At 39.5% G+C, this 16,090-nt stretch overlaps 1 protein-coding gene across 2 annotated transcripts; it reads left to right on the top strand.

Annotated features, from left to right (window-relative positions):
* The first annotated feature begins 941 nt into the window (after positions 1–941).
* det1 (DET1 partner of COP1 E3 ubiquitin ligase) lies at positions 942–10,251 on the top strand. Of its 2 annotated transcripts, none has more exons than XM_042496185.1 (9): positions 942–1,092; positions 2,181–2,532; positions 3,267–3,533; positions 3,661–3,873; positions 4,199–4,422; positions 7,102–7,231; positions 7,702–7,892; positions 8,877–9,068; positions 10,062–10,251. In XM_042496185.1, the coding sequence occupies exons 2-9, from the start codon at positions 2,284–2,286 to the stop codon at positions 10,249–10,251; spliced, it is 1,656 nt and encodes a 551-aa protein (XP_042352119.1). In that variant the 5' UTR covers positions 942–1,092; positions 2,181–2,283. The 2 variants fall into 2 exon arrangements, with proteins under 2 accessions (XP_042352119.1, XP_042352118.1); XM_042496184.1 differs by having other exon boundaries at positions 942–1,235.
* Positions 10,252–16,090: the final 5,839 nt, after the last annotated feature.

Genomic DNA, 16,090 nt, shown 5'->3' with positions numbered 1-16,090 from the left:
TCAGTAACATGTTACGGTAGGCTGTGAAGAAATACATTTTTGGCATATTGGATTCAGTTACATTTGGGCAGGGTGTATGGTAGACTTTTAAATAACTGTATAATAAAGGTTCATATCAGTGTTTTCTTTAACCAATGTCAATGCCCCCTCCCTGCAGTGCTTCCTGTCTGAATGTATGTGCAGAAGTCCACTGCAAGGCCGTAAAATGTGACGTCTTGGGGATGAGAATATGTTGCAAAACTAGGACCTCCTAAGGCCCTAAAATCCTAGAAATTTCCTAACATCTGAGAAACTTCCCAAAAATCGTAGAAATGTCCCAAAATCGTAGCAATGTCGTAAAATCTGAGATGCGTCACAAAAATCCTGTAAATGTCCTGAACTCATATGAATGTCCTAAAATGCTAGAATACTCAAAAAGTCCTAAAATGTCTTGAAATCCTAAAATGGTAAATGTCCTGAAATCCTTGAAAGTCACAAAATCCTATAAATGTTCTAAAATCATAGAAACATCCTTAAATGGTTGAAATATCTCGACATCCGAGAAATGTCCTCCTAAATCCTCGAAACATCCTTATATCATAGAAATGTCCTAAGATCATTAGAAACCTCCTAAAATCCTAGCCACAAACTGAAATCCTAGAAACATGTATGTGGCTGCTGCAACCAGCCCCTGGTCTCCTATCATTTGCAAAAGTGGCCCCTGAAGCAAAGCAAGTTGAGTACTTAACCCATCATGGATGTCGTGATAAATCGGCCTAATCTTCACTTGAATTGCACAATACAGCTTGTAATTTTGGGAGCCTTCTCAGCTGCCATCAGCGTCTCAAACATTATTTCTTACAGCCTGCAGTTCCACTTTTGGCCTGAGGAGGATGTGGTGGCGCTGCAGCTCAGAGCTCCACGTCGGTCCAGCACTGCCCTCATCCTCTTCTTCTTCTGCGTTTCCTCCGCGGCTCACTCACAACAAACATAGCGGCTTTCGGACACATTAACGCCTCGGACAGACGGATATTTGGACAAACGTGATAGTTTACGGTTAAATCTTCACTCTGCGGAATTAAATGAAGCTGAACATTTCCCCACGAACGTGAGGTAACGTTAGAAATTAGCGGCCGGTGGCTAACTGTAACTTATCGAGCCCGTCAGTCAAACTTAACTGCTGCTGCTAACAACCAGCTGAACTTGGAGGAGCCAAAAAGATCCCCAGTAGCGAGCTGACTGGCGTTTAAAATCAAGTGAGTAACAGCTGACTGTATAAGTGGCTCCTGTTATTAGTATTAGCTGTTTTTTATGGTCGCTGAAGCAACACACTTCCTATAGCCGGGTTGTAGCCTTGCAGTGGGCTCAGAGGCAAACCAGACTCAGATATCTGACCGAGCAAGAAACGTTTTAAGTTTGTATTTCGTTTCTAAAATGCTCATGAAAAGGACACTCCTCGCGCTTTACACATTAGGGTCATTTTGTGGTCATGTGGAGCATTATTATGTCGTCTGCAGCTCTGGAGGATTTGTCTGAAGAGTGAAAAAAATCACCCTGATGATGCCTGATGATGTTATTTTGCATTATGGGAAATGTAGGATCAAGTAGTTTTGCAGCTTGACTCACACCAGGGACCAATAACCTGTAAGTCGTGGACTCTGCTGCAATGATACCCAATTTACAGCCCATTGACCAAATCTGGCCCTCCACTCACTTTCTAAATGACAATAAAAATAAAGGGACTCACATTGGGGATTGTCTCTGTACATTTAGGATACATTTGGTGCCAGAGTGCACAAAACAGCATCAAAATAGACCTTGTTTATCGGGGAAAAAAGTCCTTGTGAAGGATTCCCTGCACCTGCTGACAGAGGTCTTATAGCTAAGCCCCTTATGTCCTAAAATCAGAGAAATTTCGCAAAATCTGAGAAATGTCCTAAAATCCCAGAGACCTCCTAAAATCCTTGAAACATCCTAAAAGCCTGGAAACACCCAAGGTCCTTGAAATGGTCTGTATTCCTAGAAATGTCCTCAAATCCTTGAAACATGCTAAAATCTTAGAAATGTCAAAAATCCTGGAAATATCCTATTTGTTCTATATCCTATATATTCATTGGTGACATGGTAACAGTTGTAACAGACTACAAGTATTTAAGTTCAAAACTAAGCTCTTAATTTTTCTTCTCTCTCACTCTCTACAGAAAACACCAGTAACCGGACTGCACTTGTGATGTAGTCGTTTCACCGTTCTGGCCGTCTGTCTAACGACCTTCTGAGGAGGGTTTAAGATCTGCGATCACAGCGATGGATGAGGACACCCCAACCTTGAAGCCCAGACGGATCCAGAATCAAAACGTGGTTCATCGTCTTGAGAGGCGCAGGATCTGTTCAGGTCGACCAGGAGCTCACTGGTACAGAGTACGATGTTTCCACCAGAACCTTTTCCCGAACTTCACTGTTGTCAACGTGGAGAAGCCCCCCTGCTTCCTGAGGAAGTTCTCGCCAGATGGACGCTGTTTCATCGCCTTCTCCTCTGACCAGACTTCCCTGGAGGTAAGAAGGTAGAAACCTAACAGGATCTTATATCCCTCATATTTTCCTCATAACATTGGAGTTAAACTCCTTAAATACCACATGCTGACTCTCATTTAAATGTAAATTGTTTGCAGTGTGCACTGTATTTATTTTGCGTTTGTTGTATTTCGGCATTCATCAACATGTTAGTAGCTCTGATCTTTTCATAGGTACTGGCAAAATCTACACCTGCCTCTGACTGCTCATAGTGCTCGTGTAAATAACAAATGCGCAGAAATATTGCTTGTAATTGATTTTGTGCTCTGTTACATTCACAATGCGCATTAAGCTAAATTAGTTGGCAATTTAAGTATGTAATGGTTATCCCAATGCATTTTTGTGTGGGAAAAAAAAATAAAATATATATATATATATATATATATATATATATATATATATATTCGCTTTTCCCTTGGGCTTAAATCGGGTCCGTGTCTCACCAACTTAATTTTCATTTATTTATTTTTTATGAAAGTGTTGTGAACTGTCTCTTGTTTAAATGGCACTTTGGCATACTATAAATGCATACTATAGGCCTATTTTCACAGTACAAATATAGTTTTTTAATCAGGCTCGAGTCTAAAGCTGCTGCCGTGGGCGGGACTGGGGTCAGTGTTGGACAGAAACTGACTGGAACAGACTGACTGGAACAGACTGGTCCATCTAACTACCCAGTTTGCCGAGACATGATGTGAGGAATGTTCCTCTTACAGATTTATGAATATCAAGGCTGCCAGGCGGCTCAGGACCTGCTGAGGGGCCAAGAGGGAGAGACTCTTCTAACGGCCAACGACCAGCGTTCCCTCAACATCCGAGGCCGCCTGTTTGAGCGCTTCTTCTCCTTGCTCCACGTCACTAATGTGGCCTCAAATGGAGAACACCTCAACCGGGAGTGCAGCCTTTTCACAGACGACTGCAGATACGTCATTGTTGGGTCGGCTGTGTACGTCCCAGAGGAGCCGCCGCCTTATTTCTTTGAGGTAACAACACCATCACACTTACTACAAATGTAAAAATCAGAGATAATAAAAACGACCAACTAATACATATTTACTTATGTAGTTTTGCCCAAACTGCCCCTTTCATCCACATTTAATCTCCCTCCAGGTGTATCGGAACAACGAATCGGTGACTCCCAACCCTCGGTCTCCTCTAGAGGACTACTCCCTCCACATTATCGACCTCCACACCGGCAGGTTGTGTGACACCAGGTCCTTTAAGTGTGACAAGATCATCCTGTCCCACAACCAGGGCCTCTACCTCTACAGAAACATCCTGGCTGTGCTGTCGGTCCAGCAGCAGACCATACATGTGTTTCAGGTGAGCAGATTAACTCACCTGAAACCAGACAAATCTGCAAGCTCATGTTTTATCAGCTCTGGCACGTGTCTGAACGCCACTGAGGCGTTTTCAAAAACAACAACGAACTTTGCGTTAAAGCCCCTATCCTATCAGAATTAAATTAACTAGACTGTATATTTTCATTAAAATAATATTAATAATGTACAGAATATTTTTCTAATATTTCTCAGTTTAACTCCAATCTGAAAATTCACTGCTTCTTAAATAAACAAAATAAAATTCACAAGCATCATCTTTTTTATTAATCTTATCTCATTTCTCTTTCTTGCTCTCCCGTTTCCAGGTCACTCCAGAGGGAACATTTCTAGATGTTCGGACTATTGGGCGGTTCTGTTATGAGGACGACCTCCTGACTCTTTCAGCAGTTTACACTGAGGCTCAGGCTGAGAGTCAGCCGGGCTTCCCTCGCCTTTACACGGACAAAACCATCAATTCCCTCAAGCACAGGCTGCTGGTCTACCTTTGGAGGAGGGCTGAGCAGGACGGCAGCGCCACCGCCAAGAGGAGGTATAAAACGTCATTCACTTAAATCATCTATTTTTTGCTACTTACCAAGCTATGAGACACACAGTTTTCACTTGATGATCTTATTCAGTGTTTCCCTCATCGCTTTGAGAGAGGCCATGGCTGTATTATTGAGATTTAATTTAGGAGTCCTAGTGTCTTGTCTCTGACGGGTCTGTATGTGCATCTGAGCTGCATTGACCTGTCAGTGTATGTCTGAACAAGAGAGCAGAGCCAAAGCAACACTGCAAAGCAACCTTTAACTTCAGCTAGTTTATTCAAATTTTTCAAATTGATTTCTCACTTCATTAAGTATAAAGTTTAACCAGGAAGGGAAAGAAAATCAAGAACTCCTTTCGTCGGTTGGATTCTGTTCAGTACACATTTTTTGCATTTCCATTGTGAAAAGCTGTGGATGGCACCTTTACTTCCTTCTGAACGGTTCCCATTTTTGGGTCACCCCTCTGCATGGGGTTCCTAGCACACTGATCCGGTACTAAAAGGTTGAGCTAGAAACATTGCAGTGTGTTCATTGGTCAGTAGAGAATCAACACTCAGAGCTGAGCTGTGACTGGTTTAACCACTGTTCCTGCTGTGAGGAGTTTTTTGTACATTAGGAAACTATAACTATAAAATAAAAGGTTGTTTTCAGCCTCTGGCAGCTGCTGTATACCGAGAAAAAAATCATTTAATTCACTGAGTCGATTGCTGGAAATTTTTAAGCTGGAATCTCCTCACTCGAAGAAAAAAACTTGTCGGACTGTTGGATCTTAGATCGGTGTGCTCGGGCAGAATAAACCCCTGCTCTTGGCTGACAAGGAGTCAATGCGCAAATCCCAAAGAGAGACGCTCACTCCAGCCTGCTCTTTTTTGTTCTGAAAATGTCGGCATGCAGCCCTGTTCTGTGAACAATAAACAGTGTGAAGACTTCAATCTTATTACCGGTGAACAAGAAAATACAGGGAGTGCTGCTGGACGGAGCAGCGAGTGACAACAACCCGCCCACATAAAAGAGTACTGTCTGCGGCGGAAATGCTAAACAGATCCAGGGTTTAGGAACCTCTTCATAGGGGGTACTTCTGGTACTATATTGAGAGTTTTCATGGAAACACGGCTTAAAAGTCTGTGTTGTGCTTTCCTGTTTTTTGTTTCTGTCATAACTGAAGAACAGTAAAGGTCAGTCAGTTGAGTCCAATCAAGGATATAAAAATAGCCACATTTTTTGTGGCTATTTTTATATACAGAAGGAAACAAGAACACAGAGTCACTGGGTTGTTGTTTGTCTCTGCTGTTGCATGACAGATGCTTGAGTTGGATGTAATGAGTAAATGAAAAGCAGGAAAGCAGAAGACTTAAAACTCTCCAAAACAGACAATCTGCAGAGTGCTTGATGGTTCTTATTTCTGCTTTAGAACTTAACTGCCATGAAACTATCACTAATGAATTTCATTGCCTTTGCCATCTTATCCCCACTCCCTCATTTCATTATTTCCCAGCTTACCACAGCTTCCTCTCGGTCTCGTCCTCACTCTCTCCGCTCCTCTTTCTCTCTTTTTTTCTCCCTTTTTTCATATTTGTCGGAAATCCAACAACAAAGCCTTAATTTGTCTTTTATGTGAATAAACATGAAGAGATGCCAGACCCCTCATACTAATATTGATACTAGAGTACTTCCTTGTTTTGTGAATGAAGCGGTAGAGAAACTGTAGCTGCTGCGGTGTCAGTGTTTGACCAATCAGCGGTCAGCTCTGCAAATGCTGCATTCACAACTCAGTCACCAGAAAAAATTAGGACATTATACATTTGTGCAAACCATGGATGTGTTATGTTTGCACGGTATTATGTAGCAGATACTTTAAAATACCTGGTTGGGGGGGCACAGTCCCTGCAGAAAACGCAGTGATGTCTCAGTAAAAAAAATGTATGCCTTGAAAGCCACTGGAAACATAACAGCCGATCGAAACATAAAATCCATGTTTGGTGCCTAAAAAGCTGCTGAAAATCAGCAGTGACTCCCTAAATCACAATCTGTGGGGGGGGCAGTCTGAAAAAACTGCTCCCAAGTCCCCTGAGAAAGTTCCCGCAGAGGAAATGTCCTATATGTGCCAGCTGTACACCATAAACAAAGCAAAATAAATACAGCGCACAATGTGTTTATGACTGAAGTAAAAGAGCTCGACTGTAATTTCATTGAGACACTTTAATCTGCAATACTTAGGTCTCTTGAGACAGTATTTTCAGTGTAGTTTAAGATCATCAAACACTTGAAAGTGACACCAGTTTGATGTTTCAAATGAATTCACGTGGTAAGTGACATTACGGGTGAATAGTTTGACCTGTCATTTGTCAACACAGTATTTTATTTAGTGTCATTTTAGGGCTGTAACTGATGACTAATTTCATAGATTCTGTCTTTTTTTTCCAGTTTATTGCTTCTCTGTAAGACAGAAAAAACAATTGTGAGTAGTGATTCAGTGAGTGTGGCTGACTAACAGTCCAAATCCAAAAAATAATCAGTTTTCAAAGACATAAGCGTATTTACAATTTGGCTGTAAAGATGAATAAATTGGCAACTGCAAAACTGGCTCTTCAGTTGATAAAGTACCATTTCCATCTTGTGCTGCTGTCAGATGCTCATTTAGCGATGTGTTCAGTTCACCCGGCTCTTGGTTTTGTCGTCAGATTCTTCCAGTTTTTTGATCAGCTGAGGAGGTTGAGGATGTGGAAGATGCAGCTGTTGGATGAACATCACCTCTTCATTAAATACACCAGCGAAGACGTGGTCACACTCAGAGTCACCGACCCCTCGCAGGTACACACACACACACACACACACACACACACACACACACACACACACACACACTCTCACACACACACACACACACACCTACACTCTCTTTTGTTGGTTGTGCTGCATAACAGGGATTCCTCTCTCCGGTCTCCAAGGACACTTTTCTCTTACAGATTCTGCTCTGTCCCGTAGATCTAATTAATGTATGTTTTGTTTACATGAAATCTCGGCACTCTGACCCCCTTGTTCACCATATATTTAGTCTCACAACAAATATAGAAACGATCTCATATTCATTATAAACATGCAGAAGCCAAAGCCTGAAATGCCTCGTTAAAAAAAAAATCTCACCATTCCTGACTGTCCTTTCACTCCTGAAAACCTCCGTTAATTGTGTCATGGTTTGAAAACACATACCTACAGTACAAGGAAAAAATGTCAGCAAACTTTTAGTCTCCAAATGGTCACCCCCTCCCTTTCTCCCACAGCCGTCATTCTTCGTCGTGTACAACATGGTGTCCACAGAGGTGCTGGCCGTCTTTGAGAACACGTCCGACCAGTTGCTGGAGCTGTTTGAGAACTTCTGCGACCTGTTCAGAAACGCCACGCTGCACAGCCAGGCTGTCCAGTTTCCCTGCTCCGCTTCGTCCAACAACTACGCGCGGCAGGTCCAGAGAAGGTACCGAGGAGAGAAATGTCATGTGTGCTGCAGGAAATTCAATTATTCAATTCAAACTGCCTTTTTTTCTGACAAAATTGAATGTATTTGAGTTTGACCATAATTTTGCTAGCGGGGTCCAGAGGTCTTTCCGGGATGAAAGAAGGAAAAAAAAAACTGATGATGTGCAGCCAAATGTCAGGGAGGATTTTGAAGAAAGGTGGTTAGGAGGAGAAGCGGATCAGCAGTGATCGCCCGGAGGAGGAGGAGGAGGAAGGAGTTTTAGGACTTAATCTTGATATAGAGTAGGGACATTAAGACCGGCTGGAGGAGCTGTGATTGAATTTGGCGGTTCGACTTGCCAGCGTAGGTGACAAAATCCTCTGTGGAAGGTGAAGCGGGAAGACCGGACAGAGGGGGCGTTGAGGGAGGGGTAGAAAAAAACGATAGCTTGAGCGAGGCAAAGGGCTTAGAATTGGATTTTAGAGTGGTGAAAATTGATGTTGGGGAGAAGGAGAGGAGAAATTGAAAGCTGGGGAGCGCATTCAGCAAACCAGATTTGGACGACTTACAACTGGCGAGCATAAACCCAGTTCACAGGGTTTCAGGTGGTCACAAACTAAGTATTGCGCATGGAGCACAAAACAAGCGGAGAGGAGAGACTAAAATTATGGATGGAGGATAAAGAGTGACACCATTAAGTCACTGCTGAGTGGTGGTAGCACGTACTGAGACTATAATTTAGTCAGGTATGTTTGAAAGATTCTGAGAATAAACACGTTTCTCTCCAGAGAAAAACAGTCGCAGTGGAAAACTGTCTGTTCGCTCCTTTCTGAACTTTAAACCAAAGTAAGAGGACTAACACTTCAGGATCATAAAAGTACTTTTGTGGGAAGCTGTCAAGTTTTACATCAAGGCCACAGCGCCCAAAGAAACTAATGCTAATGACGATTCCTGTTGCTGTTAACGTTATCGTGCTGATGTCCTCGTTTGACTCTGTGACAGATTCAAGGACACCATAGTGAACGCCAAATACGGCGGGCACACAGAGGCAGTGCGCCGGCTGCTGGGTCAGCTGCCCATCAGCGCCCAGTCCTACAGCAGCAGTCCTTACCTCGACCTCTCCCTCTTCAGTTATGATGACAAGTGGGTGTCAGTGATGGAGAGGCCCAAGACCTGCGGAGATCACCCTATCAGGTACGAACTCAGTCAGGGTGAATGAGCATTTTACTAAATGACGTCAAGGAATCACGTTATAATTCGGGCTGTGTATTTATCATGATACAGGGGTTAGGATTCAAAATATTACATTATATTGTCATACTGTAAGCAAGTCCGTATATTGTGATTTTTATACCTCCGAGGCCACGGTTGTCTGGCAGGCACAATTTACGAATGTGATACCTCAAGAATGCCTGAAGGGAATTTCTTCAAATTTGGCACAAACATCCACCTGGACTCAACAATGAGCTGATTAGATTTTAGTGGAAGGGTTCCCGCAGGTCCTTAAAAAAGTCTTATAAAGAACTGAATCAATTCATCTAAAAATAAGGAGTTAATTGGTATTAAAATGCCTTAAATACAAGTCTTAAAAATGCAAAGACATTTGAAATGGGATTTTCTGATTTTTTTTACCTGTCATTTCATTGAAAAATCAAAAAGTAACCGGTAATCTCTTTCACTATTATTATTATTATTTTAAATATATTTGTTCTGCCAAATTCTCCTTGCATAAATGTCATCAAAAAAGTAATGTTTTAAGTTAAAATAATTGTTTGGGAAAAATTGTCCCTAATCAATAACTCATACTGCATATCAGCTTTTGTCCCCACCCAATTTAAGTGATCATCAAGTCTCTTCTTCAGTGTAATTAACTTCATGTGACTCACTATACAGTACAGTGGTTTACCTGTTTAATTTTAGTTTTTTTTTACCTTTTTTCTTTCTTTTGTGTAAATTTTGAGGTAATTCTCTTGTACTTTTTACTAATTTCTTGGTCATTTCTGAGTAATTTCTTCTCGAGCTGCTCATTGCATTCTTCCCTGTTTTCCCTGTCGTATTTTCTTCCCTCCTCTGGAAGGAGATACAGCAACGTGGATCTCCATCATCCTGGAGCAGAAACCAAAGGTCTGAACTAAATACAGAATTTAATGGTGCTACTTTCTCTCTATGTCTCCCTCCACCTGCCAGGTTTTATGCGCGAGACTCTGGTCTGCTGAAGTTTAAGATCCAGGCGGGCCTGCTGGGACGGCCCGTTAATCACGCTGTGCGACGTCTGGTTGCCTTCACGTTCCACCCCTTCGAACCCTTTGCCATCTCTGTCCAGCGCACCAACGCAGAGTACGTGGTCAACTTCCACATGAGGCATGTCTGTGCGTGAGCAGCTTGAAATATGTGTGCAACAAACTAAACCTGCACTTGGAGTCACATGACAGGACCGTCGGGCTTCTGTTAGCAGCTACAGGTGACAACACACCAAACACGTCCTCTGTCAGGAGGCACAAAACAGTTTGTCCTGTTAGTCGCCGTCTCCTCCTCCAGAGAAATCAGCAGTCCCCTTCCTGCTTTCTCCCCCTGATGGAAGGCTCTGCTCCTCTCCTCTTTCCCCCTCCATCACACAGTGCTCCCTCCTCCTCCACCACTCCTCCCCCTTGCGCGAGAAGGCAGCAATTTTTTTTCCTTTCATCTGCGCCGCTTCTCCTCCTATTTCCCCCCTTCCTCTGCAGAACAAAGAGGGACCTGTAGGGAGGAGAGGCTGGAATAAGTGTAAATGGAGATGTAGAGAGAGTGATTGATGTGCGATGGAGGTGGTAGCTGTAGGTAGCCGGACCTCTTAGAAGGAACCAGTGGTGTTTTCTTTTTTCCTGCCGTGCACTCAAAGCTGCACATTCATATCAGAATCGCGTATCCAATTTGGTCCTTGACCAGGTGTCTAACTAACTTTCTTTTTTTTTTTCTCACATGGATGATGAAAAGAGACAATTTTATATGGTGTTTGTTTTTACACGTTTTTACATATTACCGTTTGTATATATTTTCTGCCAATAAAATTGTTTAAATTTTGCTCTCATTACATTTTTCGAGAAAGTAAAAGGTTGTGAAGAGATTGAAAACTCTTCTTTTTTAGCATTTTAGTGTAAGCTGTTGGTCCCATACAGAAGCTGTGGTTCAGTATCTTTTTGGGCTTTTATCCTTATATTAGAGTAATCTATTACTGGACAGCTCGGTGTGGCAAGAAACCTGAAGTAGAACTGGTACTGATTGTGCTCCCCATCTTTAAATACCCACCTCTTTATTTTAGGGTTTGTACGGTCATTAAAAAACAGCAAAAGCCATGGAATTTGCATATAGGAATTTCCAGGCCTGGAAAACTAAATATACCCATAAAGTTCTGGAAATATCATGGATTTTTTTCCCTAAACCTGTATAATAACACATGATGTGATCAAGGACTGTAGGAAATGTGAAAATCCAGAGATAATGTCTTTCTTTTTTTTCAGTTTCTGTCTGTGATAATGGTGTTTTTTTTTAATCACAAAAAATCGGCAGTAAAATAATACAAAATACAGCCATGTTAAGCTCCTCTCCTAAAGCCAAAATCAAAAAGGTCCCTCCCTAGTGCTTAAAAGAATATTTGACATGCCTTTCTCTTTTTGCACCCACCCTCCCAAACAGTTCAATTCATTATTTAAAAAAAAGCTAATGCATATTTTAAAAAAGCTTTTTTAAAGTTATGATAAAGAACTGATAAGGAACATTGATGGTGTTTTCAGAGAATGTATGATCTTTAAAATTCGCCTCAAAGCCAAGGAAAGACCATGGAAATATATTGGTAAAAATGGTATTTTCTCACATTTCTTCATATACTGTGTATGTGGGCAGGCATCGGCGTTTGTTTGTTTTTTTTTTTAAACACACACTTGTGAGTGGGAAAGCACTGGAATAGAATAATAATTACAGACATTGTTTCATTTGGGTGAAATCTTGTTTCAGCAAGCGGCAGATTCAGCGCTTCTTGCCCGTAACCTGTCTAATAATCGCTCTCTTAACTAGCTGTGCAGGCAGTAGTTCTCAAAAACATCTCACTGCATATCTTAATGGAGCCTTATAATGAACCTGAAATGATGTTGGCAGAGAACTGTGTCGCGCACGGAGAGCAGACAAGACGCAGTGTCGGTGTCAACATATTTAATTTGAATCCTGATCCCTGCAGTCTGTTCTCCTGCGGCGTATAGGATCAGAACGTTGCCATTTTATATCAGGTCCATCTGTGTTGCAGACCAAAACAGAGGACATCTGCTTAGCTCAAAATGTGTTATTAAAAACAAACAAGGACACATATAAACCAATCTACAAACATGCAAATGAGCTAACACCCCCCCACTCCTAACACGAATGCAAAGTCTGCAGTATACAAGCAGGCACACATCTTTAATAAATGGGCATAAAGGCAGAAACACACACGCCCAAGCAGCTGCAAGAGGTCATGGACAGCAGGTGCTGAGGGATTAAGTGTTCTCGTAGCCTCTGGTTACACACTACAGTGGACCTGGGAGGTGTGCGTGTTTCTGAGAGACAGACTAACAGGGGTTTAAGGCATGGGGAAGAAGGTGTGTTTACGGATGAAAAGATGATGGAGAGATGAAACATGGCAAGGGACGAGAGGGTGACAAAACAAGACGTAGGGAGGCAGACGTGGGGGTCGATGTGGTGCCAGAGACTCGTTCAGCTGGTTAGTTTAGCATAAGGACAGTAAATACTATCTGGTAAATCGAGCTTAAGGAGGCCACGTTATGTCATGGTCATTATCGTGTGTTTGTGTAAGCTGGTTTGTAACAACATGCTGTGATAATCAACTAATTACAGGAAGCGCCCGCAGCAGGACACATTGTCTGTTGTCCTCCTTTTGACTAACAGACTGCCTGTAGGAAATTTGCGTGATTGTGTATGTTTAAGTGTCGGGGAAGAGGTGAATTAATATTGCTTCCTGTCATATGTTCATGGCTCAAGAACAAGTTTTTTTTTTTTTTATGTTTTTACCCAATCGAATGCTGCTCGGGATGAGATTTGTTTTCAGTTTTCTGCAGTAAATGTGAAATGTAAAAAGCTTTAGCTGTTGAGACTCCCTACGACATGCTATAGTATGATTTTTTTAAAAAACAATTTTTTAGCGATTTTGGGCGACCCTTTGAAAACTGGGCATCAGCTTTCTCATGCTGTGTTCAGATACCTTTAATAAGCAAATTAACCCTTTAAAACCTGAGCAAATCTGTTTATTTCAAAAACACAGGAAAAATGTAAATGACTAACTGCAAGAATTGTCCCACAAATTGCAAGAATTGAGTAAAAGGTGACAAGAAGTGTGTTGAATGAGTTTAAAAAAAGAAAAAAAAGAGGATATATATATATATACATATATATATATATATATATTTGATACTGTATATATATATACAGTATCAAAACCTTTAATGTGAAACCTAATATAATTACATAGGCCTATATCACTTTTTTCCAGTGTCAAAAAAATTAGATCAATTTACCCTAAAACAGTTCTGATGGAATAAAATAATCAATAATGAAGCAATTCAAATGAAAGGTCACAGTTCACTGAAACAGAAACATTTAATAAAGCTGAGTAGATTTAGTGCCGTTAATTGCTGCTTCTTGTCCATATTATCATACAATACAATAACAAATATGTTTTATCGGTCTTATTCTTGTGAATCAGGTAAACCCAGAGACTTCTTCCTGACCTTGGTTGCCATGGAAACATAACCACTCTCTGCTTGGTAACCATGTCTTTTCTAATTGCTGTTGTCTTGGCAACAGTGCAACCAATGCAATCCAGAAAAGGCCACGATCCTGATAAGTGCTTCCTGTTGCAGTATTCGCCATCTCTGAGCAGTCTCTAAACACACACAAACACGTTTAATTACGAGGAACAGTCACACAAAAAATCAAACAACTGTGGCTCACAGTGTGAGGTTGTTTTTTGGGGGTTTTTTTTTTGCTCTGCAGTTCTCTTTTTTGAGGACACAGATGGCAGGGGTGATACTGACAGACACACAGTTAGGCCTATATAGTAACAGCACTTATGGATCTGCAATATAAGATACTTTTTGTTTTTAACAGAACATTTAATTGTGAGAGTGATCAACGTTATGAATGTAAAACTGATTAGCGGTGGTCTCAAAAGGAACATTTCATTATCCACTCAGAGGCTGTTCATTAGCTACTTCATGGTTAAAGAATAATAATTCAAGCTGTGTCTACTTCCAAAAATAAAAGAACACAAGTAGGCTGTATGAAAGGGACTGCACACTGTACCAAGTAAGATTTCTGTAACAGAAAAAGACACATTTCGACAGGATTAGTTAGTTATGTACTGTTTTAACAGTGTGCAGTGATTTTCAACCAGAGATAGTTCTACGTGTACACCGATACTCCTGCAGCTGCCAGGGAAGGATTTTAGTCTAAATAAGAAAGAAAAAAATCATCACATCACTGTACATCCACATATTGACTCAGCTGTGACACCTGAATACTACAGGTTACAACTGAGAGTGAAAACACGTGAACAGTTTTATTAGTTACCTGACAGTAATGAATGACCGCTTAAAAAAGTTTGCTAAAAGAAATGTAAAATAGTTCAAATAGTGTGCTAAAAGTAATGGATAATAATTCAAATAAGTAAAAATAATGGATATAAGTTTAAAAAAAAAGGTTTTTGCTAGAAGCAATGGTTAAAAGTTCAAGTATTTTTCTAAGTAAGAATTGACATTGAAAAAATGCTAAAAGAAATAGATACAAGAACAAATAGTTTGCTAAACGTAGGAGATAACAGTTTTTAATAGAGTGCTAAAGTAATGGATAATAATTCAAAATAGCTAAAAGTAATGGATAAAAGTTTTTTAAAAAAAGGTTTTTGCTAGAAGCAATGGTTAATAGTTTATGTATTTTTATAAGTAATAATTAAGATTTAAAAAATGCTAAAAGAAATACATACAAATCGTTTGCTAAAAGTAGGAGATAGTTTAAAGAGTTTGATAAAAGTAATGGATAATAATACAAATAGCTAAAATAATAATAATAATGATAACAGTTAAATGCTAAAAGAAATTGTGAATATTTAAAATAGTTTGCTAAAGGTAACAGTTTAAAAAGTTTGCTAAAATAAATAGATAATAGTTATAATAGTTAGACAACAGTTAAAAAAAATGATAAAAGTAATAATGGTTCAAATAGTTTGCTAAAAGTCATTGATAACAGTAAAATAAAGAGTTTGATAACACTAATGGATAGTATTTCAAATATTTAGCTTAAAATAATGGATAACAGTTTAAAAAGTTTGTTAAAAGTAATGAACAACAGTTTTGAAAAAGTCTGATAAAAAGCGCTGATAACGGGTCAAATAGTTTGCTTAAAGTAATGAAAAATAGTTATCTAACAGTTCGATAAAACTATTAAATAATGGCTCAAATAGTTTTCTAAAAGTATGCTAATGGTTAATAGTAAAATTAAAGTTTGCTAAAAGTTACGAATAAGTCCCGTAGTTGTTAAAAGTAGGTTAATTAACAGTTTAAAAAATTAAACATAAATTTAAAAAAAAAACAGTTCAAAAGGTTTGATAAAGTTAATGGATTATAGTTCAAATGGTTAACTAACAGTTAAAAATTGTTGCTAAAGTAATTGATAATGTTTCAGATAGTTTGCAAGTAATGGATAAAAGTTTTTTAAAAGTTTTTTAAAAAATGTTGTTCAAATAGTTACCTAAATGTAATGATAACAGTTAAAATAGTTTGCTTAAAAAATATTGGATAAAAATATTTAGCCAAAATTGATTTTAAAGTTTGTTAAAGGTAAAAGATAATGGTTCAAGTAGTTTGCTAAAAGTCATAGATAACAGTTCAAATAATTTGCTAAAAGTAGGCTTATTGATACATTGCTGGAGAGCTAAGAGATTATTTTATAGTAGCTCTTAAGAAATAGAGTGACAGTAATATTTATTTAAAATTAATTAATTGTTTTTAAGTTTGCCAATTCCCATTTTCACATCTAATGTGTCCATTGGCGACTAGTGTTTTATACAGATATTTAAATGTTGGTGCATGATTAAACAAGTTGTACTAATTCATTACTTTTTTTTTTTTTTTTATCATTTTGAGATGTTAGGGGAGTGTGTTTTTTTCTAATATTGATTATGCTGTGGACTTATA

Source organism: Plectropomus leopardus, chromosome 11, assembly GCF_008729295.1.
Source record: "Plectropomus leopardus isolate mb chromosome 11, YSFRI_Pleo_2.0, whole genome shotgun sequence".
Classification (NCBI taxonomy): Eukaryota; Metazoa; Chordata; class Actinopteri; order Perciformes; family Serranidae; genus Plectropomus; species Plectropomus leopardus.
This window is presented reverse-complemented; position numbering and strand designations above follow the sequence as displayed.

Coding starts and splice junctions, on each gene's coding strand:
- det1 (XM_042496185.1), top strand. CDS start 2,284: ATGGATGAGGACACCCCAACCTTGAAGCCCAGACGGATCCAGAATCAA. Junction 3,874..4,198: donor AGACCATACATGTGTTTCAG/GTGAGCAGATTA, acceptor TCCCGTTTCCAG/GTCACTCCAGAGGGAACATT. Junction 4,423..7,101: donor AGCGCCACCGCCAAGAGGAG/GTATAAAACGTC, acceptor TTTTGTCGTCAG/ATTCTTCCAGTTTTTTGATC.